The sequence below is a fragment of the Odocoileus virginianus genome, chromosome 2 (genome assembly GCF_023699985.2).
Source record: "Odocoileus virginianus isolate 20LAN1187 ecotype Illinois chromosome 2, Ovbor_1.2, whole genome shotgun sequence".
In the NCBI taxonomy this organism is placed as follows: domain Eukaryota; kingdom Metazoa; phylum Chordata; class Mammalia; order Artiodactyla; family Cervidae; genus Odocoileus; species Odocoileus virginianus.
Genome location: NC_069675.1, coordinates 24997533 through 25019589, shown reverse-complemented (window position 1 = coordinate 25019589; position 22057 = coordinate 24997533). Strand labels below are relative to the sequence as shown.

Here is a 22057-nt window from a genome sequence, read left to right as displayed (position 1 = left end):
TTAATATTGTCAAGTTATGAAATAAAAATATAGTTAAAATATTTTAAATTATATTTACTACTATAATTTTTCCTAGATCAATATAAGTACTAATTCACACTAAATATGGTATTGTTGTTGTTCAGTTGCTAAGTCATGTCCAGCCCTGTGACCCTATGGACTGCAGTGTACCAGGCTTCCCTGTCCTTCACTATCTATCTCTTGGCGTTTGTTCAAACTCATGTCCTTTGAGTTGGTGATGCCATCCAACCATCTCATCCTCTGTTGCTCCCTTTTCTTCCTGGCCTCAATCTTTCCCAGCATCAGGGTCTTTTCCCTGAGTTGGCTCTTCACATCACATGGCCAAAGTATTAGAGCCTCAGCATCAGTCCTTCCAATGAATATTCACAGGTTGATTTCCTTTAGGATTCGCTGGTTGGATCTCCTTGCCGTACAAAGGACTCTCAAGATCTTCTCCAGTACCACAATTTGAAAGCATCAATTCTTTAGCGCTTAGCACTTTTTATGGTCCAACTCTCACATCTATATACAACTATTGGAAAAATCATAGCTTTGACTATATAGACCTTTGTTGGCAAAGTGACATCTTTGCTTTTTAATATGTCATCTAGGTTTGTCATTGGTTTCCTTCCAAGGAGCAAGTGTCTTTTAATTTCAATGGCTGCTGTCACCATTTGTAGTGATTTTGGAACCCAAGAAAATAAAATCTGTCACTGCTTCTACTTTTTCCCCATCTATTTGCCGTAGATCAGATGCCATTATCTTAGTTTTCTGAATGTTGAAATATGGTATTAGCTAAGTATAAATTTAGCTCATTAACTTCAAGTTCAATGGTTCCATGACCATGAATTTGCACAAGATGTCTAAATATTATTTTCAAAATGTAATTATCTTAATATTAGGTGATAAAAATAATAACTTATTTCATATGTAAAATTCTTTCACCTTGGTGTTTTCCAATCATGTCTCAGTGAGAACATTAATGTTATAGTCAACATTTTTCTTAACTAACTTCCCTTATAGTACACAATACTTAAATTTCTCAAAAGATATAATGTGGTATTCTATGTGAAATTATTTCTCTGTTGATCTTAAGGGTTTGCTAAACCTGTGCACACATCAACCCATGGATTTTGGCTGACTTCTGCTAATCTGTGTGGAGATAACTGACATTACTAGAGTAAGAAATGACAAACAGATTTTATCTCAACCGCCAACACTTTCCTGGAATGCTATGGATCAGAAGTCATTTTCAGGATCAGCAAAGGGGAACATAATTGATAAGATGTGTGTGGAAGATGTGTGCCTACTATTTTCTGTCCTTTACAATACCATGGAAAGGATCTGATAATAACCAGATCTTAGACAATGGAGAACTGGAAAAGCAAAAACATGAGGGCTAGATAGCTTCCTTTCCTCTTTTCTACCACCTAGAGATTGAGGTGTAGGGTGAGAAAACTAAGCTCTGGGAAGTGAAAAACTAGTCAGTGATAAAGTTTTCTGAGCCACAGTCTAAGAACACTAGAATGATTAACCCTTTGAAAAAAATTTTTCTGCAACCTTTATTTTTTTCCTTTTCCTTTATGTTTTATTATGGGACACTGAATACAATTCCTGTGCAATACAGTAGGACCTTGTAGATCCATTCAGTATATAATAGTTCACACAGAATGACTATACCTTGATAAGAGATGAAACATATGTCAGGAGGATCAGAAGATCATGCCTAAAAACTTGACAATCAAATGAGATTAGAGAAAACAAAAGAGAAAGGTCCAGATAAACTGAGATGTCATTAGGTATGCCATTAAGAAAAAAATTTTAAGAGAATAATGGAAGAAGGTCCATGTAATTCACAGGACAAAGCAGCTGAGACAAGGCCTTAGAATAATACATTACAGCCACAGATGCAAAACTGTGCAAGTAATAATAAGTGCAATATTATCACAGAAAAACAAAATGACCTCATTATATATTACCAAAGCCTATGGCATGAGTGAGTGCAATATATCACTATAAAGAATAAAAAGAGGAGGAAAACCACAGCACACTTTGTGTATTTGTATGGTAACTGGCAAACATGCAGGGGGTGGCAGCATAAACAAATGCATTTGGATGAAAATAAATGAACACATGAAACTTGTGACAGTATACTGGAGATTGCAGCCTGACCATATGATATCTAATGGCACACATCACAAGAGGAATACAGATAAAGTATGACTGTGTAGGGGATATCAACTATTCAAGATAGTGTTTGAATTGAGTTTTCAGTCACTCCTAAAAGAGATAATAACAGACTCACACAGAAACTAGGGTTAGAGAGAGGTTAAGTGATTCATTCCAACCTAGAATTCTATACCTAGATAAACTTTCAATCCAGAGTGAGGGTGAAATAAAGATATTTTAGATGTGCAAGGCCTCAAAAATTTTACTTCCCATGTATACTTTCCCAGGAAACTATAAAAGAATGTACTCAAAAAGGCATACTTGAGTAAACCAACAAAAAAGAAGACACAGGATCCAGGAAACTGGTGCTCCAACACAAAGATGCAAAGGGGATCCCCAAGATGTCAGGGAGGGACGGTAGCCATGCGGCTACTTGTGAAAGAGATACTTAAGCTAACCCTGAACACTGATTTAGCTCAAAACAATAACCACAACCTGACTGGAAGTGCGAGTGTGAGAGAGAGGTGGAAGTAAACAGTCTTCTATCAGAGAGTCAACAGATAATGTCTAACATTGTGTTTATGGAAATAGCCCATAAGCACATTATTCAGAAGTAAAGAAGTACAATTATAGAAGAAACAGTAAAAGATATGGAAACAGGTGGCTTTGAGGAGAGGTTCTGCACTGTGTGCAGAGGCTTGTTATTTTGCTTTACACACCTTTGGATCTTTTGAATAATCTTTAAAAAAAAAAAATGTTAAGTGTATTTTATTTTTCTGCCATGCCAAGTGCAGAAGTATGATTGTTTCCTTTCTCAAATAACTTTTCCCCAAAGTTTAAAACTTCTTTGTTGTTTATTTGCTTAGTCTTTATATGTACCTTTTTTTTTTTTTTTGGCCATGGCCATGCGGCCTACAGGATCCCAATTTCCAGACCAGGGACTAACTCATCCTGTTGGCAGTGAAAGCAGAAAGTCACAACCACTGGACTGCCAGGGAATTTCCTGTAGCCTTTATGTGCATTAGTTATCTATTGCTGCATAGTAAATTACTCCCAAACTTATCAAGTCTTAAAACAACAGCCATTATTTCACCCAGTTTCTCAGAGTCTAGAATCTGAGAGTACCTTAGTTGGATGGTTCTGGCTTAAGAATTTTCATAAAGTTGTAGTCAAGATGTCATTTGGGACGAAAGTTATCTCTTGGCTCAACCAAACTGGAGAATCATTTTTCAAGCTCCTTAACATGGTTGCTGGCAAGAGGCAATCAGTTCCTTGCTGGCTCTTGGCCACAGGATTTAGTTCTTTGACATGTGGACTGGACCTGCATACAACATGGCAGCTTGCTTCCTCCAAAGTGAAAGATCAAAAGTGAGAGGTTACCTAAGACAGGCTGCCTTGTGAAAGAGAGCATCCCCATTGTTGGAAATATTCAAACCTAGACTATACAACCACTGTCTGGAATGGCTCTCAACCTTTTGCTGAGGTACTAGAACTCTGGGGAAATCTAATTTCCCATAAAAAAACACCAGTGCACACACACAATTCTGCATACATTTCTAGGGAGCTCATAGACCCCAAAAAGTAATTCCATTGATCCCAGGGTAAGAACTCCTATTGCAGAAGACTAGACTATCTCCAGGATTCTTTCCATTTCTGTGACACTAGTTTAAGATAAGTGAAAGTAAATGAATTATACTCTATATGGTTCATGTTTTTTAATATATATATATATATGCTTGTTTTAGCTATACAAGTTATCTATAAATATGACCATTAGAATAGTATTTATGGTGCTTTTGTGCAAACTGGGAAAAGATGACTCCTCTGGGCTACCTAGTCAGAAACAAGTACCCCTTCCTCTGGGCTCCTGTGGCCCAGGTCAGGACACACCACGTGATAAGAAGAGGCAGGTTGGGTGTGTTAGTTCCCACCCTTCCATGAGCAGGGCCCAACCAGATTTAAAGTAACCAGCAGGCTGGAGCTTGGTCATCTGGTTAGAGTTGAAATACCTAAATTTTTACCAAAGTATTAAAATAAATGTTGCCATTGGCTATTAAATCATCACAAGGCTTGCGGTGAAAAGAGTACGAAAAAACGCATTACCCCGTTTTTACTGCCAATGAAGAAAACAGATTTTTCTCCAACTTCAACTCCATCACCTTCACTTCCACTACTTCTCCGTTTTTCCACTTCAGCTTTTGCAATTTCCCAGAGAGTTTCACTATATGAGAGAAAGATAACCAAAATTCAGAAAGACAAAAAGAATCCTTACAAAAATTTCTTTCCAGCCCAGAGAAATTTCATTTCCATCAGATTTATAAACAAACAAATATCATTTGTGGGGGAGGACAGTGAGCTGGTGAAACTTTGGAGGATTAGTTATCTTCTGTGTACTAGACGGAAGAAGAAAATGATAAACAGAAACTTTATTGCCAGGATGTGAGGTTGTCTTATTCTGGGACTCCCGGCCAGGGCTGAAAGCTGTGTGTTAGCTTCTCAGACACACATGAAGGTACAGTGCCTTTTGCAAACGTACAACTAGAAAACCGCCAACATCTAGCAAAAGGGGGAAACATGTAAAACCAGTTTACCTTTGCTACCTGAAATAGTTTCAGTTTCTTTAAATTACATTTTTTTGACTCAAGATTCCTTTTTTAAAATATAAAGAAGGGAGAAAATCACCTAAAATTCCTTTTGAAAATCATCCTTTCATTCACCTCGCTACACAGATAAGATTTTTTTTTTTTTAAGTAAAGCTTAAATAAATTATGGAGTACTGAACTAAAAAATATGAGTAAGATTTCATGTTTTATCTGCCTGAATCTACTTACTACCTTCTGCATAGAATATGCCAACTTGAGTAAATTACCTAACCTCTCTGGATCCTTCATTCAACAAATATTTATTGAGCACCTAATATTCTCACATTTCTGTGCTAGTCCCCAGGCTCACTTTTGTTTCTTCTCCTCTAAACTACTGACTAAAAAACAACACCAACTTCATAGGATTGCCATGACTGTAAAATGTGATAATTCATTTAGGTTAGGGTCTGGCCTATATATAATCACCGAAAATTAGTGTTTATAATTATTATTTTTCAAGAACCAGGAATGGAAAAGGGGGGGTTGCACTAAAATTCACACATTTACTTCACAGGCAAGCCCCTAAGAACTCAGTCTGGGCCTGTTTACTCTTCAATTACACCCATTTCTTCATAATGTGATTATCTCCTTTCCAAGTTCCCAGCAGTAAAGAGAAAGAGGTGTTGTAACCTTTTATGGTGATGGGAAGCTTAAGGTTCATAAACTCAAGAGAGATCACACAGCCCATCCACGATGTGAAAAAAAAAAAAAAACAACAACCAGAAATCTCGCTCTGTGATGGACTCCAGTACAGTACGACTTACAAGTCGTTCAGGGAAGTCTTAGGCATGATCTTGAGAATAAGTAACTAAAATAAACATCATAGAGAAGAGCTAAAATGTATCCGATAGGTGATTAAAATCCCACCCCCTCCCCTTAAAATGTGACCTTACATTTTTCACAGTGTCTTCACTAGTTTCCCCTTTTATCTTTGTCGTAAACCCCTGCACCCAGACAGGAGGTCCCTGAGGAAGTGGGTTTGTGGTCTGGCTCACCGCCTGAAACCCTGTTCCTAGAAAATTCCCGGGCCCTCAAAAAACTTTTTGAAGAAATGAATGATTGGAGTTGAATCATCTTTCAACACCTCCTAACTTTTCCACCTCTGGAACTTTTCTACTTACTTTTGGCATAATCTATACTCTCAAGGATAGCACCTTGACCAACCAGAGAGGAATTGCAAACAGGACGAACCTACAATGGGTCTCGCGTGTAACGGCCTCTCCCTCCACCGCCGCTCCCCGCCTCCACCCCATCCAGGCTGAGTTGGGAAAGAAGGGAGACTCTCGAGGGTTGCATAAACAAGGCTCAAACAGGGTTGCAGGGATACCTGGGCATCGTGGCCTGGTCGCCCCAGAGTCCTGATCGCCGCGTGGGGTCCACCCTAGAATCAGCCGCACTGCGAACTCGGAGAGAGGCCGGGTTGCGGCAGGGTATTGCGTTGCCATGGTAGCTACGTCACACTCACGGGTTGCGTGCGGAGTTGAGGCATCATGGGAAAGGTAGTTTTCAGCGTTCTTTTCTCGTCTCAGCTTCCCCTGAGACGTTTTGGATGGGAGAGGAGACTCGAGGCAGTAAATCTGGGACTTAAAAAACTCTGGACCGGAAGTGTTCTTTTATTTAAAAAATATTCTCCTGAGTACCGACTATTTATATGCCAGGGGTCTCTGTCTTCAATTACTTTTCTCTCCCCAGTAACAGTGATTTGGGAGTGGAGGACGAAACAATCTCCTGAGCTGTTTTCTAGTGATTTACTAGAGGCAAAGATTTTAGTATTTTCCACCCTTCTGTTTGTTTGGTTGTTTCAGATTTCGTAGAATAGCACATCGTTTGCAAGTGAGAGAAAATATTAGTTGCTTAGTCATGTTCGACTCCTTGCGACCCCACGGACTCTAGCCCGCCAGCCTCCTCTGTCCATGGAATTCTCCAGGCAAGAAAACTGGAATGGGTAGCCATTCCCTTCTCCACGGGGTCTTCCTGACTCAGGGATCAAACCCAGGCCTCCTGCATGGCAGGTGGATTCTTTACCATCTGAGCACCAGGGAAGCCCAGCACATTGTTTATTAATAAGTTAATAAAGCAAATGCATCTCTGTAATACTTCATTTACTTATATCCAAGTCAATAACAATGAGTTTATTAATATTACCATATGACACACAAACTAATTAAAGGTAGCCAAAGATATAAACTATTGCAGAGATGTACAATTTACATAAGAACAGGTGACTAGGCCTGAAAGAGTTGGTGACACTTTCATGGCAGTGACAGTGTTTGATCTGTCTTGAATGCTGACCCAGGCTCTCTAGCCTAAGATGAGCTGATTGTTGGAAGGAGAAATTTCCCTCTACTGTTCTGCCATTTGCTTAGTCTCTATTGCGTGATGTTCAAGAATATGAACTTTGGAGTAAGATAGTTTGAAGTCCTGACTCAGCCACACTAAGTTGCCACTAGGGATAAATTACTCAATTTCTCTGAGCCTTAGCTTCCAATCTGGTAAAGCAGGGAAAAATTTGAGTTTTAAATGAGAAATATATGTAAAACATAACTTATGTGTGTCTGAAACACTGTTTTAAGTGCTTAATACCTGTTATGGTAAGGTAACTGGATGATCAGCAGCTTTGAAGAAACACGAGGAAATGAAGCAGATGGAAATAAAAGGCATTAACTTCTGATAAAATCTTTGGGGACAAAATTCTCCCAATACTTAGGTGCATTTTGGAGACACAAAAGACTACAGTTACACATAGGAAGGGAAGTAATGGAGGGGAGTTCAACAGAGAAAGTATGGTGGCAAGGGAGGTTGATACATCATGGAGAGAGTGTCTATTATATATCCTGGGGCTAGCCCACCTATACTCTCACAAACTGATGTGGGACAAATTGTGATAAATCTTGATGGCTGGTGTCTATTATACATCCTGGGGCTAGCCCACCTATACTCTCACAAACTAATGTGGGACAAACTGTGACCCACTGCTCCTCTCCAGAGGTCTCCCAGTGCCAGACCTAAAGGTTTTTCCTACAGTGATGCTCTGATTATTTTTACTTCCCCTTGACCCCATATGTTTTAACAGAACTTTTAACAAACTGCACTTACTAAGAAATGTGTTTGCCCTGTTTTGTTTTGTTTTCAATAAATGACATGGCACCTCCTAAAAAAAAAAAAAAATCTTGATGGCTGGGGTTCTGGAACTTTATATGCCTTTTGCATGTTAATTGGGAAGCCCTATTGCTATGCATAACAATAATGGAAGGTAACATTTTTCCAAATGTTTTCTGTGGACTAGGCACAGTATTAGCAAGTTAAAGTTATAATGGTTTGGATAATGGAACAAGTGGTTGAAGAGTGAGTATGGTAACCAGGTGAAGGTTATCTGGCTGGGCCCTAATCACCAGCATTGATTTAGGAGTGAGTCACTTGATTCACCTTGATCTAATTAAGGTGAATCTAATTAAGGTGATCTAATTCTGTTTTCTATCTTTTTGCATCCTGAGTCTTCATCAGTTCAGTTCAGTTCAGTCGCTCAATCATGTCCAACTCTTTGTGACCCCATGAACCACAGCACGCCAGGCCTCCCTGTCCATCACTGACTCCAGGAGTTTAACCAAACTCAAGTCCATTGAGTTGGTGATGCCGTCTGACCATCTCATCCTCTGTCGTCCCTTTCTCCCCCTGCCTTCAATCTTTCCCAACATCAGGGTCTTTTCAATGAGTCAGCTCTTCGCATCCAGTTCAGTTCAGTTCAGTTCAGTCGCTCAGTCGTGTCCGACCCTTTGCGACCCCGTGAATCGCAGCACTCCAGGCCTCCCTGTCCATCACCAACTCCTGGAGTTCACCCAAGCTCATGTCCATCGAGTCGGTGATGCCATCCAGCCATCTCATCCTCTGTCGTCCCCTTCTCCTCCTGCCCCTAATCCCTCCCAGCATCAGGGTCTTTTCCAATGAGTCAGCTCTTCGCATGAGGTGGCCAAAGTATTGGAGTTTCAGCTTCAGCATCAGTCCTTCCAATGAACACCCAGGACTGATCTCCTTCAGAATGGACTGGTTGGATCTCCCTGCAGTCCAAGGGACTCTTCAAGAGTCTTCTCCAACACCACAGTTCAAAAGCATCAATTCTTCAGCGCTCAGCTTTCTTCACAGTCCAACTCTCACATCCATACATGTCCACTGGAAGAACCATAGCCTTGACTAGACGGACCTTTGTTGGCAAAGTAATGTCTCTGCTTTTTAACATGCTATCTAGGTTGGTCATAACTTTCCTTCCAAGGAGTAAGCATCTTTTAATTTCACCGCTGCAGTCACCATCTGCAGTGATTTTGGAGCCCCCAAAATTCAAGCCTGACACTGCTTCCACTGTTTCCCCATCTATTTCCCATGAAATGATGGGACCAGATGCCATGATCTTAGTTTTCTGAATGTTGAGCTTTAAGCCAACTTTTTCACTCTCCTCTTTCACTTTTATCAAGAGGTTCTTTAGTTCTTCACTTTCTGCCATAAAAAGTGACTTTCCAGGGTAGATGAAAATTGTTTAAGAGTATACAAAGATTACAACTTCTCTTCTGGATCAGCCCAAGAAGACTCAGATTTCAGTAGTGGTGATGGAGGAGATAATTTTATGCTGCTTGCTGAATGAAATGAGAAATTATGCAAAAGGTAAAGGTGTGGGCAGAGTATATTCGGTGACCTGTAAATAGTTTGGGGTAGAAGTGTCTGGTGGGGCTAAGGTGGGAAAATAAACTAGGCAGGTAGATTGGGCTACCTGCAATCTGGTAGCCCAACTGCAATCTGGATTTTACTGTATTGGTTATTAGAAACCAAATAAGATTTCAAATAGGGGTGTGCAATGACTAGACCTTCCCAACGAGTTGGCTGTTTGTATCAGGTGGCCAAAGTAGTGGAGCTTCAGCTTCAGCATCAGACCTTCCAATGAGAATTCAGGGTTGATTTAAGACTGGTTTGATTTCCTTGCTGTCCAAGGGACTCTCAAGAGTCTTCTCCAGCACCACAGTTTGAAAGCTGAAAAGACCCTTGTGCTGGGAAAGATTGAAGGCAAAAGAGAAGAAGGTGGCAGAGGATGAGATGGTTGGATAGCAACACCAACTCAATGGACTAGAACTTGGGCAAACTTAGGGAGGTAGTGATAGACAGGGAGGCCTGGCATGCTGCAGTCCATGGGGTCACAAAGAGCTGGACATGACTTAGCTACTGAACAATAACAACACGACTAGACCTTAGTTCAGTGAGATAATTTTTTGTAGCTGGGTGAAGGATGCTTCAGTCTGGAAGTCGTGTATGGAGGTTATTAACAATAACCCAGAAAGTGACAGAATTTTAATATATTTTCCTTTTTTTCCAAAGTCACATAAGCTTATTGTGGGAAAAATAGTATACAGGAAAAACAAAGAGGGTATAATAAGCAAATGCCAGAAGTAACAACAACATTTTGATGTTTTTCATTCTAATCTTTTTTGCTATGAGCTGAGGTCTTACTGTATAATTAACATTCTGATTTCAACATGTATTTTCCTGTATCAATTTTTCAAAACACATAATAAACATAGCTTTGATGACTGCCTAAGGTTCCACTATATAGAGTTTTAATAATTAAGCACTCTCCTAATATGAGTGTTTAAAGTTAAACATGAGTTGAGCTAATCAAAATCCTTCTCTGGAATTTTTCAAACAAGCATTAAGAAAATCAAGTCATTCCCTCTCTGAGGGAAACTGGCAATATTTCCTGCTAAATGAAGTACTCTGTAGCAGTAAAATCCCTTTTTTCCTTTAGGGGAAAGAGAATAGGGGGAAATGAGGGGAGATGAGGTCCCTGCATGAACCAGTTAGTGGAAAAGCTGGTTCACCTTGTTAGTCCAGCTCCTCATTTTCACGTCCTCAGTCCCCACATTCCCAAAGCCTTTGGTCCGTAGGAATCAGCCCAGAGACTCAGCTTTCAGAAGTCCAAATTCCATGACAGCCAGGGGTGGGAGCGGGGTGGGCGAAATGTGTTCTTGGCATCCCACACACTTAAAGCCTTTTTCTAGAAAAATATGATTATCCGTGGTGGCTAATTCTTCAGAATTATGCTTCAGTACAATTATGGGCTACAAGTATTGTTCCAGGAACCTGACTACCATGTATTTTTTTCCTATGGGAAAAAAATGTCCAAACAACCACTAACAAACACTTTTTTCAAGCCAAGACTTTTTAAGTTGTGACTAACTTTTCTTGTAAATTGAGAGTTAAATTCATTTCTAGGCTATGGCAGTGTTTGACTTTAAGGACACACACAGACACAAATCTAGAACATTTAAAATAAAATTTTAGACACAGTCCAATCAACTTACCTATAAGGGGCTTATTATGAAGTCATGGGAGAACTTCATGATTTATACATATGGTATATATGTCAATAAGCACATATACATATGATAATTACAATTTGTCCAAACAGCTTCTTTTTATATAGATAGAGCAAAGCAACAAAGACAAAGCATGAGTGCAGAAGGAGGTAATAACTACCATTTTCACTAGTAGTACACTTCAGCTTTGACAATGAAAACATTAGGTATTTCTTGAAGATTATTCAAAAGATAATGCTTGAAATGGGTTTTGTAAATCATTTATTATGATTGAAAGGGAGGAAAATGATAGGAGACAAATATTACAATTAAACATGTAACATTATTCTCTTATAACCAATCATAATAACATACTTTGAATTTTTAAATGGCTATATAAAAGTAATTTCCCAGAAAATAAAATTTTCACATCATCAGTTACAGAAAATTGATTTCTTTCCATCAAAATATTTTATCTCTGCTCTATCAAAAATAAATGCCAAGTCTAGGGTACTACCATTTAAGCTAAGCCTTCACTATTCATTTAAATTAGAAGATTTTAGGGGGGGCTTACCACATGGTGAACTAACTACTGCCTGAGAATAAAGTCCTCATACATATGTAATAGCTCTGCCAAGCCTCTGGCTCACCAACTAACGATTATTAAACGGTTTTCTGGGAACTTAGAAACTCTACCGTGTCCCAGCCAAAAGGTGCCTGAGAGTCATCCCAAACTGGTGACCAGTTTATTCTCAAAAATTAATTTGCTTACACAGTGAGTGGCTGTGGCTCAAAAGATTAGGAGGACCAGTAAAAAGCAATGTATTTCTCTGGGCGGTTTCAACCTTTGTCATTACCAATAACGCACAATCTTACTTGATCAGTGTATTTCTTGGCTCTGCTCTTTCTAAGGATGCTGACGTAGGATGGAACGTTTTTAAAAGGCTTAGTGTGAGAACAGTACATTGCCACAGGGAGAAAGCAGCAAAAAAGAAAACAAGAAGGCTCGCCAACAAATTAATTCAGCAGCTAACTTTTTTTCCCCAACTGGTTAAAAAAATACCATACACAAAGTGATAAATATATGTCCAAAATATAAATAAAAAATATTCTACACATAAATAAAATTAAGTATACTCCTGATTACTATTTCAATTAAACATTTTTACAATATAATTTTCATGTCTTATCACAGTTTCATTTTCATCATGAATAATAATAAGTACTTTATTTTGACACAAACTGGAATGTACTGACCATTTATGTAACCTAGGAAAGCAATAGGTTTCTAGATTCAACTAAAATTTATCTCCTTTGAAGAAGAGTTACTTTCTCTTTTCTTTAAAAAAAAATATTTTGGGGAATTTATTTTCAAACTACAATTTAAAAGACTGTGTGAAGCAAAGCTTTAAAATTTCTTTGTTTTCAAAGATATTATTATTTAACAAAGCAAGGTCAAGATGACCCAGCACCAATGGAATGAAATGTGGGCAATATTCCAGTGAACTTGGGTTATGTTGATAGCCAAGGAATGTCAGGAATCAATGTTTCATTTTAAGTTTTACACTCCAGTGATCTGAAAAGGTGACAGGGTATACTTTCTAAAACCACATTGGAGGTTCTGGTTACCTAGCGCCTGCTTTTTCACACAGTGATTCATAGAACTAAAAACTTACCCTTCAACACCACCCAGCAGCTGCTTCTTAAACTGTATACTCTACTTCTTTCTAAACACCGTATCATTAATTAAAAGCACATTTAATTATAGTACATAATTTTCTGGCAGTGAGCATGTCCAAATAATCAACTGGTTTGCCAAATGAGAGTTTGGCAAAATTCCCTTGAATCTCCCTTTCTAAAGATTGCTAGAATATTTTTTTTTAAGAGAAAAAAAGGCTTGATGTGTCTGATGGCAAAGGAAAAGGTGATGGGAAAAAATGGCAAATTCTAACCCAGCTAAGCTAAAAGAAAATCAGCATGTGGGAAAATCTGTTTAGGTTTTATGTGTGTGTGTGTGTTTAAGTTTTATTACAAGCATTTATTTGAATACTTATGAATCAAATGGAAGAGAGTAACTCCCATTATTTTTAAAGAATGGACTACTACTGTGTGGGTGTCATGCTGCCAGGATGTAAATGAACTTATTTGGAGCTGATGCAGCCATTGCTTAGAGGACAGGGGGAGATGTTTAGGCCCCTGAGCTTTCAGAGCAAAGTGGGGCCTTTGGTTGGTCTGCTGCTTGCCAGGAGGGGCTGGCTTCCCATCACCCTGGCTTGGAAACCCTGGGTCTGAGCTGAGAGCAGCGCTGGAGCAGAGAGGTGGTGAACCGCCTTTTGCTGGTAGAAGTTGTTTATGTAGCTGGCGATCAAAAGGGTGATTTCAAGAATCTAAAACAAGAAAAGTGGAATTGTTATCCTCTTGAGAAGTTCTCATCATTTTCAAAAGACAGTGAAGGGTTGGCCATGAGTGCTCTCCATCTGCAAGTGCCCAGGCCACCAGAATTCCCTTTCAACCAGATCGAACAGTGGTGTACAGCTGACCCTTGAACAGCACAGGGCTTAGGGACCCTGACCCTCTGAGCAGTCAGAAATGTGTGTGTAACTCTGCAGTGCCCCTCTGCAGACACGGTTCCTCTGTATCCATAGTTCCACATCCATGGATTCAACTAACCATGGATCGTGTACTAATATAGTATTTACAATTGAAAAAAACCTATGTGTAAGTGGACCTGTGCAGTTCATACCTGTATTGTTTGAGTCAACTGTACTTACACGTTCAGCACCATCTATTTTTCCATAACTTAAACCAGGAGAAAGTGGTACTTAAAAAAAAAAAAATCAAATTTAGTGGCAATATTAGGAAATGTGACAACAGTACAATTCTGTCAGTTATCTTAAATAGCCATACTTGTGAATACATGAATAAGAAATTCAGTGTATTGTATTAACTCTTTATTTAAACTGAAGTTTACCATGATCTTCTGCACTTACTATCCGCCTTCACTTAAATATAGATTTAATTAAGAAACATATATACCATTTTTTAAAGCTTCAGATTCTAAAAAAGTAGTCTCTTTTAGTTGATAATTTTAAGACAAAGTTTTAGAAAAATTAGTTTCTCATTCTTTTCCCTAAAATTGGAATCACATATTAGAATGCAGCCCTTTTATTTATTGCTGTTACTTAGAGACATTAAAACTACATAGCTTGTTAAAATTGTAAAGAAACAAGTATGTCTTAATTTTAAAACTTCACTCTTCTCATTAATGAGTCCATTAAGTGAATTATTCCAAGTAAATAAGATAATGCATATAAAATACCTGACAATAACAACTTACGGCAGGACCACTTATTTTGATCTCTCTGTATACCAGGCACTGAGCTAAACATTTTAGGTTTTAAAATTAATTAGTTAATTAGCTTTTGGCTGTGCGGGATCTTTGCTGCTGTACGGGCTTTGTCTAGTTGGGGTGAGTGAGGGCTAATCTCTGGTTGGGCTTCGTGGGCTTTTTGTTGCCGTGGCTTCTCTTTTTGCGGAGCACGGGCTCAATAGTCATGGAGCACGGGCTGAGGTGCCCCACAGCTTGCGGAATCTTCCCAGACCAGGGATTGAACCCATGTCCCCTGCATTGGCAGGCAGACTCCCAACTACTGGACTACTGGGAAAGTCTGGGCTAAACACTTCATGATTCCCTCATTTAATTCTTAATTCAGAAAAAAAAAAAGGAACATTATACCATTTTTTAGATGAAGAAACCAAGGTTTAGGGAGATGTAAGCCAAAATTTGGACCTATGACTGTATGATTATAAGCAGTTTGTTTTCCCATCAAGAATTTAAGTCTTCGCATAATTAATATTTTAGTGTGAGAAAAACTAGCATAAAAAAGTTAGCATAAAGGCTTCTACTCACCTTGGGTTTTGCCATAGCAAAAATCAATTTCTCTGTTGGTTTGTCTTTTGAATGTGCATTGTTAATGACCACCATAAAATCATCTTGATAACCTCCAAAAGTCATTAGACTCTTGTATACATAGCTGACTATTAACCTCTTCAAAGAAAAGAAAAAAGTAAATATGTTATACACTATTTTCAAAGAAAGATGAGAGATGATTAATAACATATATCTCCATTAAGATGCTGATACAGATGGAAAACAACTGTAGATGGAAAATATTTTTAATTCTATACAGTTTCAAAAAGCAAAACTTGAATTTGCTGTGTACCAGTAACTATTTATGTAGCATTTACACTGTATTTGTCCTTAAAGATTTCTATCTGTCTATCTGCCTGCCTACCTACCTATCTGGTTGAACCATATGAACCTGATGCCTTTTTAAGGTAAAAAATGGTCAAACATTGGCAAATCCATGTAGTTCACCCTGATAAACAGATCTTGATATATGTAAACATAACCAGTATCAAGCATACTATTTCTTTTTTAACCTTCTGCTTCTTTTAACTTAACAGCATGTTATGAACATCTTTCCATGACACTGAACATACTTGCTATTGTATAAAATCATTTTAAATGATTTTATAGACATTTATTTAGATTTTATAGACACAGACATTATTTAACTAATCTATTGAAGAATATTTAAATTTTTTGTTACTATCTTACTCCAATGAATATTTTGGGACACATTTCATAATACCCTTAGAATAATTATTTCTATGGTTATAAACCTCAACAGCTAAAATTGCTATCTCAAAAAAGTAAGCCTTTCGAAACTCAGAAACATTATACCCATTTACATTTCCAGCATTTTGCAGTCTTGATAACACAGGATACCATCATTTGTTTGAAGCTCTGCCAATCTGATTGGTGACATGTAGAATCTCACTGTGTTAAACTAAATTTACTTGATTGATGGTGAGATTAACGTTTAAAAATACATTTACTGAATATTAGTATTTCTTCTGTGAACTGCCTTAGCCCATTTGTCTATTGCTATGTTCATCATTTCTTTACTATCTGGAAAGACATCCACGTTCCTAAAGGATAACTCTTTGTCATACATGCAGCAGATACTTTTTCCCAATGTGTTACTAAAACAATTTTTAAAATATAATTCAAAGATGCCTAAAAGGAAAGGAATCAGTATATTTAATGATTAGCTTGCAAGACCTGGAGCAGATCATCCCAGTACTGGACACCTCCCCTGTTGCAGGCCAGCAGTGTCAATCTCCTGGTCTGTATGTCCATCTCTCAGAATCAACAAACTGGTTTACTTAGCCAAGGTAACTCAATACTAGTGTAAAATTTTTTGTTGACTTTAAGTCACTGGCTTTATAATCTATCTTCAGATTATTTATTCAAGAACTAAAAGGCATTCAAGAAACATGCCATGCCGTGCTAAGTCGCTTCAGTCATGTCCGACTATTTGCAACCCTATGGACTGTAGCCTGCCAGGCTCCTCTGTCCATGGGACCCTCCAGGCAAGAACACTGGAGTGGGTTGCCATGCCCTCCTCTAGGGGATCTTCTCGATCCAGACTGAACCAATGTCTCCTGTGGTTCCTGCATTGTAGGCAAATTCTTTACCACTGAACCAATGGGGAAGCCCATTCAAGAAATATAAACACCTTCAAAAGAGTTTTCAACAGTTTTAAGGAGAAACAGTAACTAAAACACTACAGGATAGTCTCATTTCCAAGAAATTCTCAGTGATCCTGACTATAGCCACAAGTAGGAGAGCCCACTACACCTACCAGGTGAATTGAGCAATCCCTGTCCACCAAGTTAAAAAAAGATTTTTTAAAAAGTAATCTGATATATATAAAATATGATAGAAAATAAAGTGAATTTCAACAAATGAATAAATAAAAATCACAGTTTGACTTTATAATTAACCATGTAAATAACTCTAAGATACGGTATATGTACAAGTGAATGCATAAGTGATATTATGGCAAAGTATAGAAATTGTTACAGAAGCTTCAGTGAAACTGAACTTAAAATTTTGCTAACTAAAGTTTCTACCTTAATGTTATCTTCAAGAGATATCTTAATGTTGTCTTAATGTTATATCTTAATGTTATACCTTAATATTATCTTCAAGAGATACGTTATCTTAATGTTATTTTACATAGGAAGCCATCTTCTGAACACTATAAATAAGTGGTCATTTTACAAATACAACCGTGACTGCAATTTAGTCATGGTATCTTAATATTTTTCTCATACATAATACATAGCCTGTCTAATCTTGTTTTAAAAGATTAAATTGTAATAATGGTTGTTATCTATAAAATGACTTCATGATATAGTATTAGGAAGGATATTTTTCTGTGTATAAGAAAAATAAGATTAAGGTATCATTACCTTCTGTTTAAGGCACACTGAGCAATGGAAATAGTTGACTCAATGAAAAACTTAAGGATTTAATCTTACCATGGAGTTGTATTCCAAGATGCTTAAACCATCCTCATGTATAGCCAGCCACATGAACGTACTTCCAAGGGATGATGGGGTTATGGGCTATGAAGAGGTGAAAATATACTATATAATAGATGCTAAGCAAAATTACAAAAATGTTTTAGTCTAAATGCAGTACAACATTTCTAAGAACCACAGCAACAACATCTTATTATTAAAAATCTCACTTGAGTAGACAGGGTGGTATAATGGAAAGAATAGTGAATTAGGAGACCCAAATTTGAGTCTTGAATTTGGGTTTGAGACCCACATCTGTCATTTATTAACATGTGTATTTGGACAGGCCACTTAACCTAACCCCTAGCAGAGTTTGCCTCTCCTTCCTCAGGGTCATGTCATCTTAACCATCAGTGGTTTCCAGACCTATTGCAACACTGGTTTTGAGTTCCTGAAAAGTGTGAGAATAACTTATCTGAAACTATGGGCTTCTGTATCCCTAGAGCTTAGCTCTGTGTTTGGCAAACAAAATTCATAATTACCAAATAATACAAATGAGTGAGAGAGTAAATGAGTGGATGGATGAATGAATAAAGAGAAGAAAGCAGAGCTAAGGGGCTGTCTTCAGTCTACTGATTAAGCCTTCTGAGTGTAAGAAATTATTTTGGCAGGGTACATGGGAGCAGAAGGGAAAAGGCAGAGATACCGATCGCTTTCCTGCTCTTTCCTCAGTGTCCTGTCATGGTTTTCTTTCTGTTGTTGGAAATTCCCTTATTTTCCTTTAAAAAGTTGAATATACTAAACCTGGGGTCACGGTTATCACTTTATATTCTACTAGACTGGATAGCCTCCCCCTACCATTTCTTACTTTTGCAAGAAACAACTTGGCACCAAAGAATGGCCACTTCCTGGCGACTGTCAAATAGATTCGCACACAGTCAGCAGCACTGTGTCCTCGGAGGGCCATCCATCTGGTTGACAGTCGCTGGCAAAGCTGCCTAAAAAAAAAAAAAAATGAACAAAAACACAAAAGAAAAACACAAACAATGTATCATCCTCCCGAGATAAAGCTCTTGTTGAGCCAATCCTAGACACCACTGGGAGACCTACTCAGGGGGACGCTCCCCAGGGGGGACCTACCCAGGGGAAGCTGAGGTTTAGTGGCAGTCATTCTTAGCACTGTCCGCCCCTTGTCCCCTGTGTAGCAGTCCTTTCACCAAATTCCCCTGTTAGTGCTCTCAGTATGACCTAGGTTCCCTGCTCCCCACTCCCTTCAGGTAAAGATTTAAAATCTGATAAGCTAACATCAAACCTTTGCATAATTAGCCTAGACTCTCATGGGAATAACTTTCATTTTTAAAGAAGTACAAGAATTGGAGGCTTAAGAATGACTCCCCAAAGGTGGAATTTAGGTGCTACCACTCCTGGCTTAGAGATGCTGGGTGCAGGGGAAACCTCTTAAATAAAATCATGAAGGCAACCACTTATTCTACAGAGACAACAGACTAATCACAAATGTTTCTGTTTTAAAAAACTTCATGGTGAATTGGATTTGCCTCTATTTTTGAATCTATGCATTTTCTTCGTAAGTTTTCAAAAATCAAAACTCCAAATTAGTAGAGTGGAATTAAAATTTTTTATTAAAAAACTTTCTGTAAGAAAATACTTTATTTTTATTCCCATTTGTTTATAATGTAATACCCTAAGAGGTAAAAAATTTTTGGTAAACATTTCATAAAATTAAACATATTAGCCAATTTTTCCTTTTATTTATTAGCAAGACTAATTTGGACAAGAATGAATAAGATCAAATAAAAAGAATATCTTAAGGCAGATTTTTTTCTTATTGAAAAAGTTTAAATCTAGCTACTAAAGTTTCCAGACACATCTCAAATAAAAAGAACTATAACCTCTTGGTATTCAACAGTACTTTAAAAATCTTGAGCAAATCGTTACATATAATTTTTTTCATCTTTAATGATAACAATGCATTGTAAAACCTTCAGAAGGAAAGGAGAATGTTTTTGTGGACCATATGTTTTGTGTGTGGTAGTTTAAGTTATTAGTTTTTAAAATCAGTACTTTTTAATGAAAACAACTTGACCAAAAATCTGTCACAGAATTTGAGACGCATTAAAAAAAGTTTAATGAGAAGAAAAAAAATTTTGTACAGAAAAATATCACTGAAAAACTAGTGCCCTTTAAATAGTTCTTTACCTTAGCTGTTCTTCAGAAGAGTCATCTCTATACCTTTTAGGATAAAATTTCTCTATGACTTGTTTTAGAGTTTGATTTGCTTTGCACTGATTAGTAACATGACCTGCTGGAGTGGAAAAAGGTCTTTCAAAATCTCCAATCTCCACCTAATTGGAAACCCAAAAAAGAGAAAATAGAGGATATTTTAAAAGAATTTTTAGAAAGAAAATCAGTTTTATTTTTTTCTAAGCACTGTATCATACAACATAGAAATCTATTTGTCATGATCGTGTGATTATGGAATTTGTAATCTATATAAATACTATTATTTAAATCTAAATTTCATGTGAAGTTTAACTATGAGACAAGTCTACAGTTTAAGCATTCCCTGTGGGCTCCCCTCGTGCTCAGCTGGTGAAGAATCTGCCTGCAACGCAGGAAGTGAAGGTGAAAGTGAAGTCCCTCAGTCTTGTCTGCCGCTTGTGACCCCATGGACTGTAGCCTACCAGGCTCCTCTGTCCATGGGATTTTCCAGGCAAGAGTACTGGAGTGGGCTGCCATTTAGGTTTGATTCCTGGGTTGGGAAGATCCCCTGCAGAAGGAAATGGCAACCCACTCCAGTATTCTTGCCTGGGAAATCCCATGGCTGTCCTCCTCTGTAGGAGCCTGGCGGGCTACAGTCCACAGACTTGCAAAGAGTTGGGCACGACTGAGTGACCAACATGATACGATATAGTTTCATTTCTATATTAATCATCCTAGGTTAAAATCTGATAGTATAATATTTGCTCAAGGTCACTTTACTATTGCCTGTAACAGCACTCTAATTTTTCATTTTAAAGGTACAATTTTGGTTGGTGATAATAAGGCAAAATAGAAGTTAGAAATAAAAAATAGATATAAAGCTATGAAAAATCTTTTAAAAGTATTATTTGCACTTTTTAAGGGTCTCTACTGAATATAATGGGAGCAAGTACTACATTCTCATCACTTCCTAGATTTTCTCCATAAATGTGACTGTATGCATCCCCTCAAACTATTGGTTCCATTTGTTCTGGAAACAAAGCCCTTCATTACCTTTTTTCCCTGAATGAAAGAATGTTTAATCCTTATTTCTATTAACAGACTACACAGATGCCACCCCTCTACCAACCCATCAAACCATCCATCCATCCATCCTTCCCTCTCTCCATCCACTCTCCCACCCATTCACTCATCCAACCTGTACTGAGTTCTCATTATATGTCAGGCACTGTGCTAATTTATATGAGAAAGAAAAAAGTTGAGCACAATTCCTGTCCTCAAAGAGTTTACTGTCTAGTAGAGGAGACTGAAGAAAAAATATATACTTGTGATAAACTGTGTTAAATGCTTTCTTTGTATATGGTACCAAAGAGGGTTCAATGAGCAAGATGGGATGGGAGGCACATTGAACATCCACATCCTTACCTATAACACACCCCAACAAGCAGATGGAGGGTTCCATCATGACTGAGATGGTCCTACAGAAAGCACTGGTTCTCCATCTCAAAAGGGTTTCTCTGTCTCCAGGTAAGCTGTTGGCACAACATGCCTCTGAGATTCTGACTCCTGTGACTTCTCTTATCTAGTTCTTACTCTGACCAGCTACTGTCTAAATTCCTCAGCTGAGCTTTGCTCTTACAATCAATTATTATAATTTTCTAGGTTCCCTGTTCTTGGTTTGGCTTTGCTGTTCAACTTTTTCACTCCCATCTCCTATCTAATCAGTTGTTGTTTAGTCGCTCAGTCCGATCCAACTCTTTGCGACCCCATGGACTGCAACACACCAGGTTTCCCTATTATTCACCATCTCGTGAGGTATTATCCTAATTTCCTCACACCAAATAAAAGTTGTCCATCTGCTCTTCAAATACACTGAAATCCTGCCCCCAGAGCAAGCTTTTCATTGTCCCCACCTATCAGCAGGCAGTACTCAGCACAGCTAGCTGTGAACCCTCAGACCAGGATTTAACCTCCAAGGATATGGCAGTTGTACAAACAATAGTTACAAACACAGTAAGCTATCTAAGGCAACCCTGGCTGTTAGGGAACCCTGTAATGGAATATTCAAGTTCAAGGTCAATCTCTCTGGCCCCAGGCATACTGTGTAGCACAGAATGATCACAATAAATGTTTGGAGGATTAACTCCAAATATTTGGAGAGTCAACTTAGGAAGCCCCCTAGGTGGTATGAGTGGTAAAGAACCTGCCTGCCAATGCAGGAGACATAAGAGACGTGGGTTCAATCCCTGGGTCAGGAAGATTCCTTGGAGGAGGGCATGACAACCCACTCTAGTATTCTTGCCTGGAGAATTCCAT

At 38.1% G+C, this 22057-nt stretch overlaps 2 protein-coding genes across 4 annotated transcripts in view; both read right to left on the bottom strand.

The window, feature by feature from the left end:
• The window catches only part of DYNC2LI1 (dynein cytoplasmic 2 light intermediate chain 1), a 38629-nt gene extending 32365 nt beyond the window's left edge, over positions 1-6264 (bottom strand). The window contains exons 1-2 of the mRNA XM_020878072.2: positions 6139-6264; positions 4273-4390 (exon numbers count right to left, since the gene is read on the bottom strand). Of these exons, the coding sequence (XP_020733731.1) occupies positions 4273-4390; positions 6139-6146 (126 nt within the window). The 5' untranslated portion in view covers positions 6147-6264. The remainder of the gene's footprint in view (positions 1-4272; positions 4391-6138) is intronic.
• Positions 6265-11411: 5147 nt separating this feature from the next.
• The window catches only part of PLEKHH2 (pleckstrin homology, MyTH4 and FERM domain containing H2), a 96145-nt gene continuing 85499 nt past the window's right edge, over positions 11412-22057 (bottom strand). The window contains exons 26-31 of one of the 3 annotated variants that reach the window (XM_020878076.2): positions 19739-19884; positions 18390-18519; positions 17540-17626; positions 15057-15194; positions 13918-13967; positions 13444-13533 (exon numbers count right to left, since the gene is read on the bottom strand). In XM_020878076.2, the coding sequence (XP_020733735.2) occupies positions 13947-13967; positions 15057-15194; positions 17540-17626; positions 18390-18519; positions 19739-19884 (522 nt within the window). In that variant the 3' untranslated portion in view covers positions 13444-13533; positions 13918-13946. Of the gene's footprint in view, positions 13968-15056; positions 15195-17539; positions 17627-18389; positions 18520-19738; positions 19885-22057 lie in introns of all 3 variants that reach the window. The other 2 variants (XM_020878073.2, XM_020878075.2) reach the window with 2 other exon arrangements.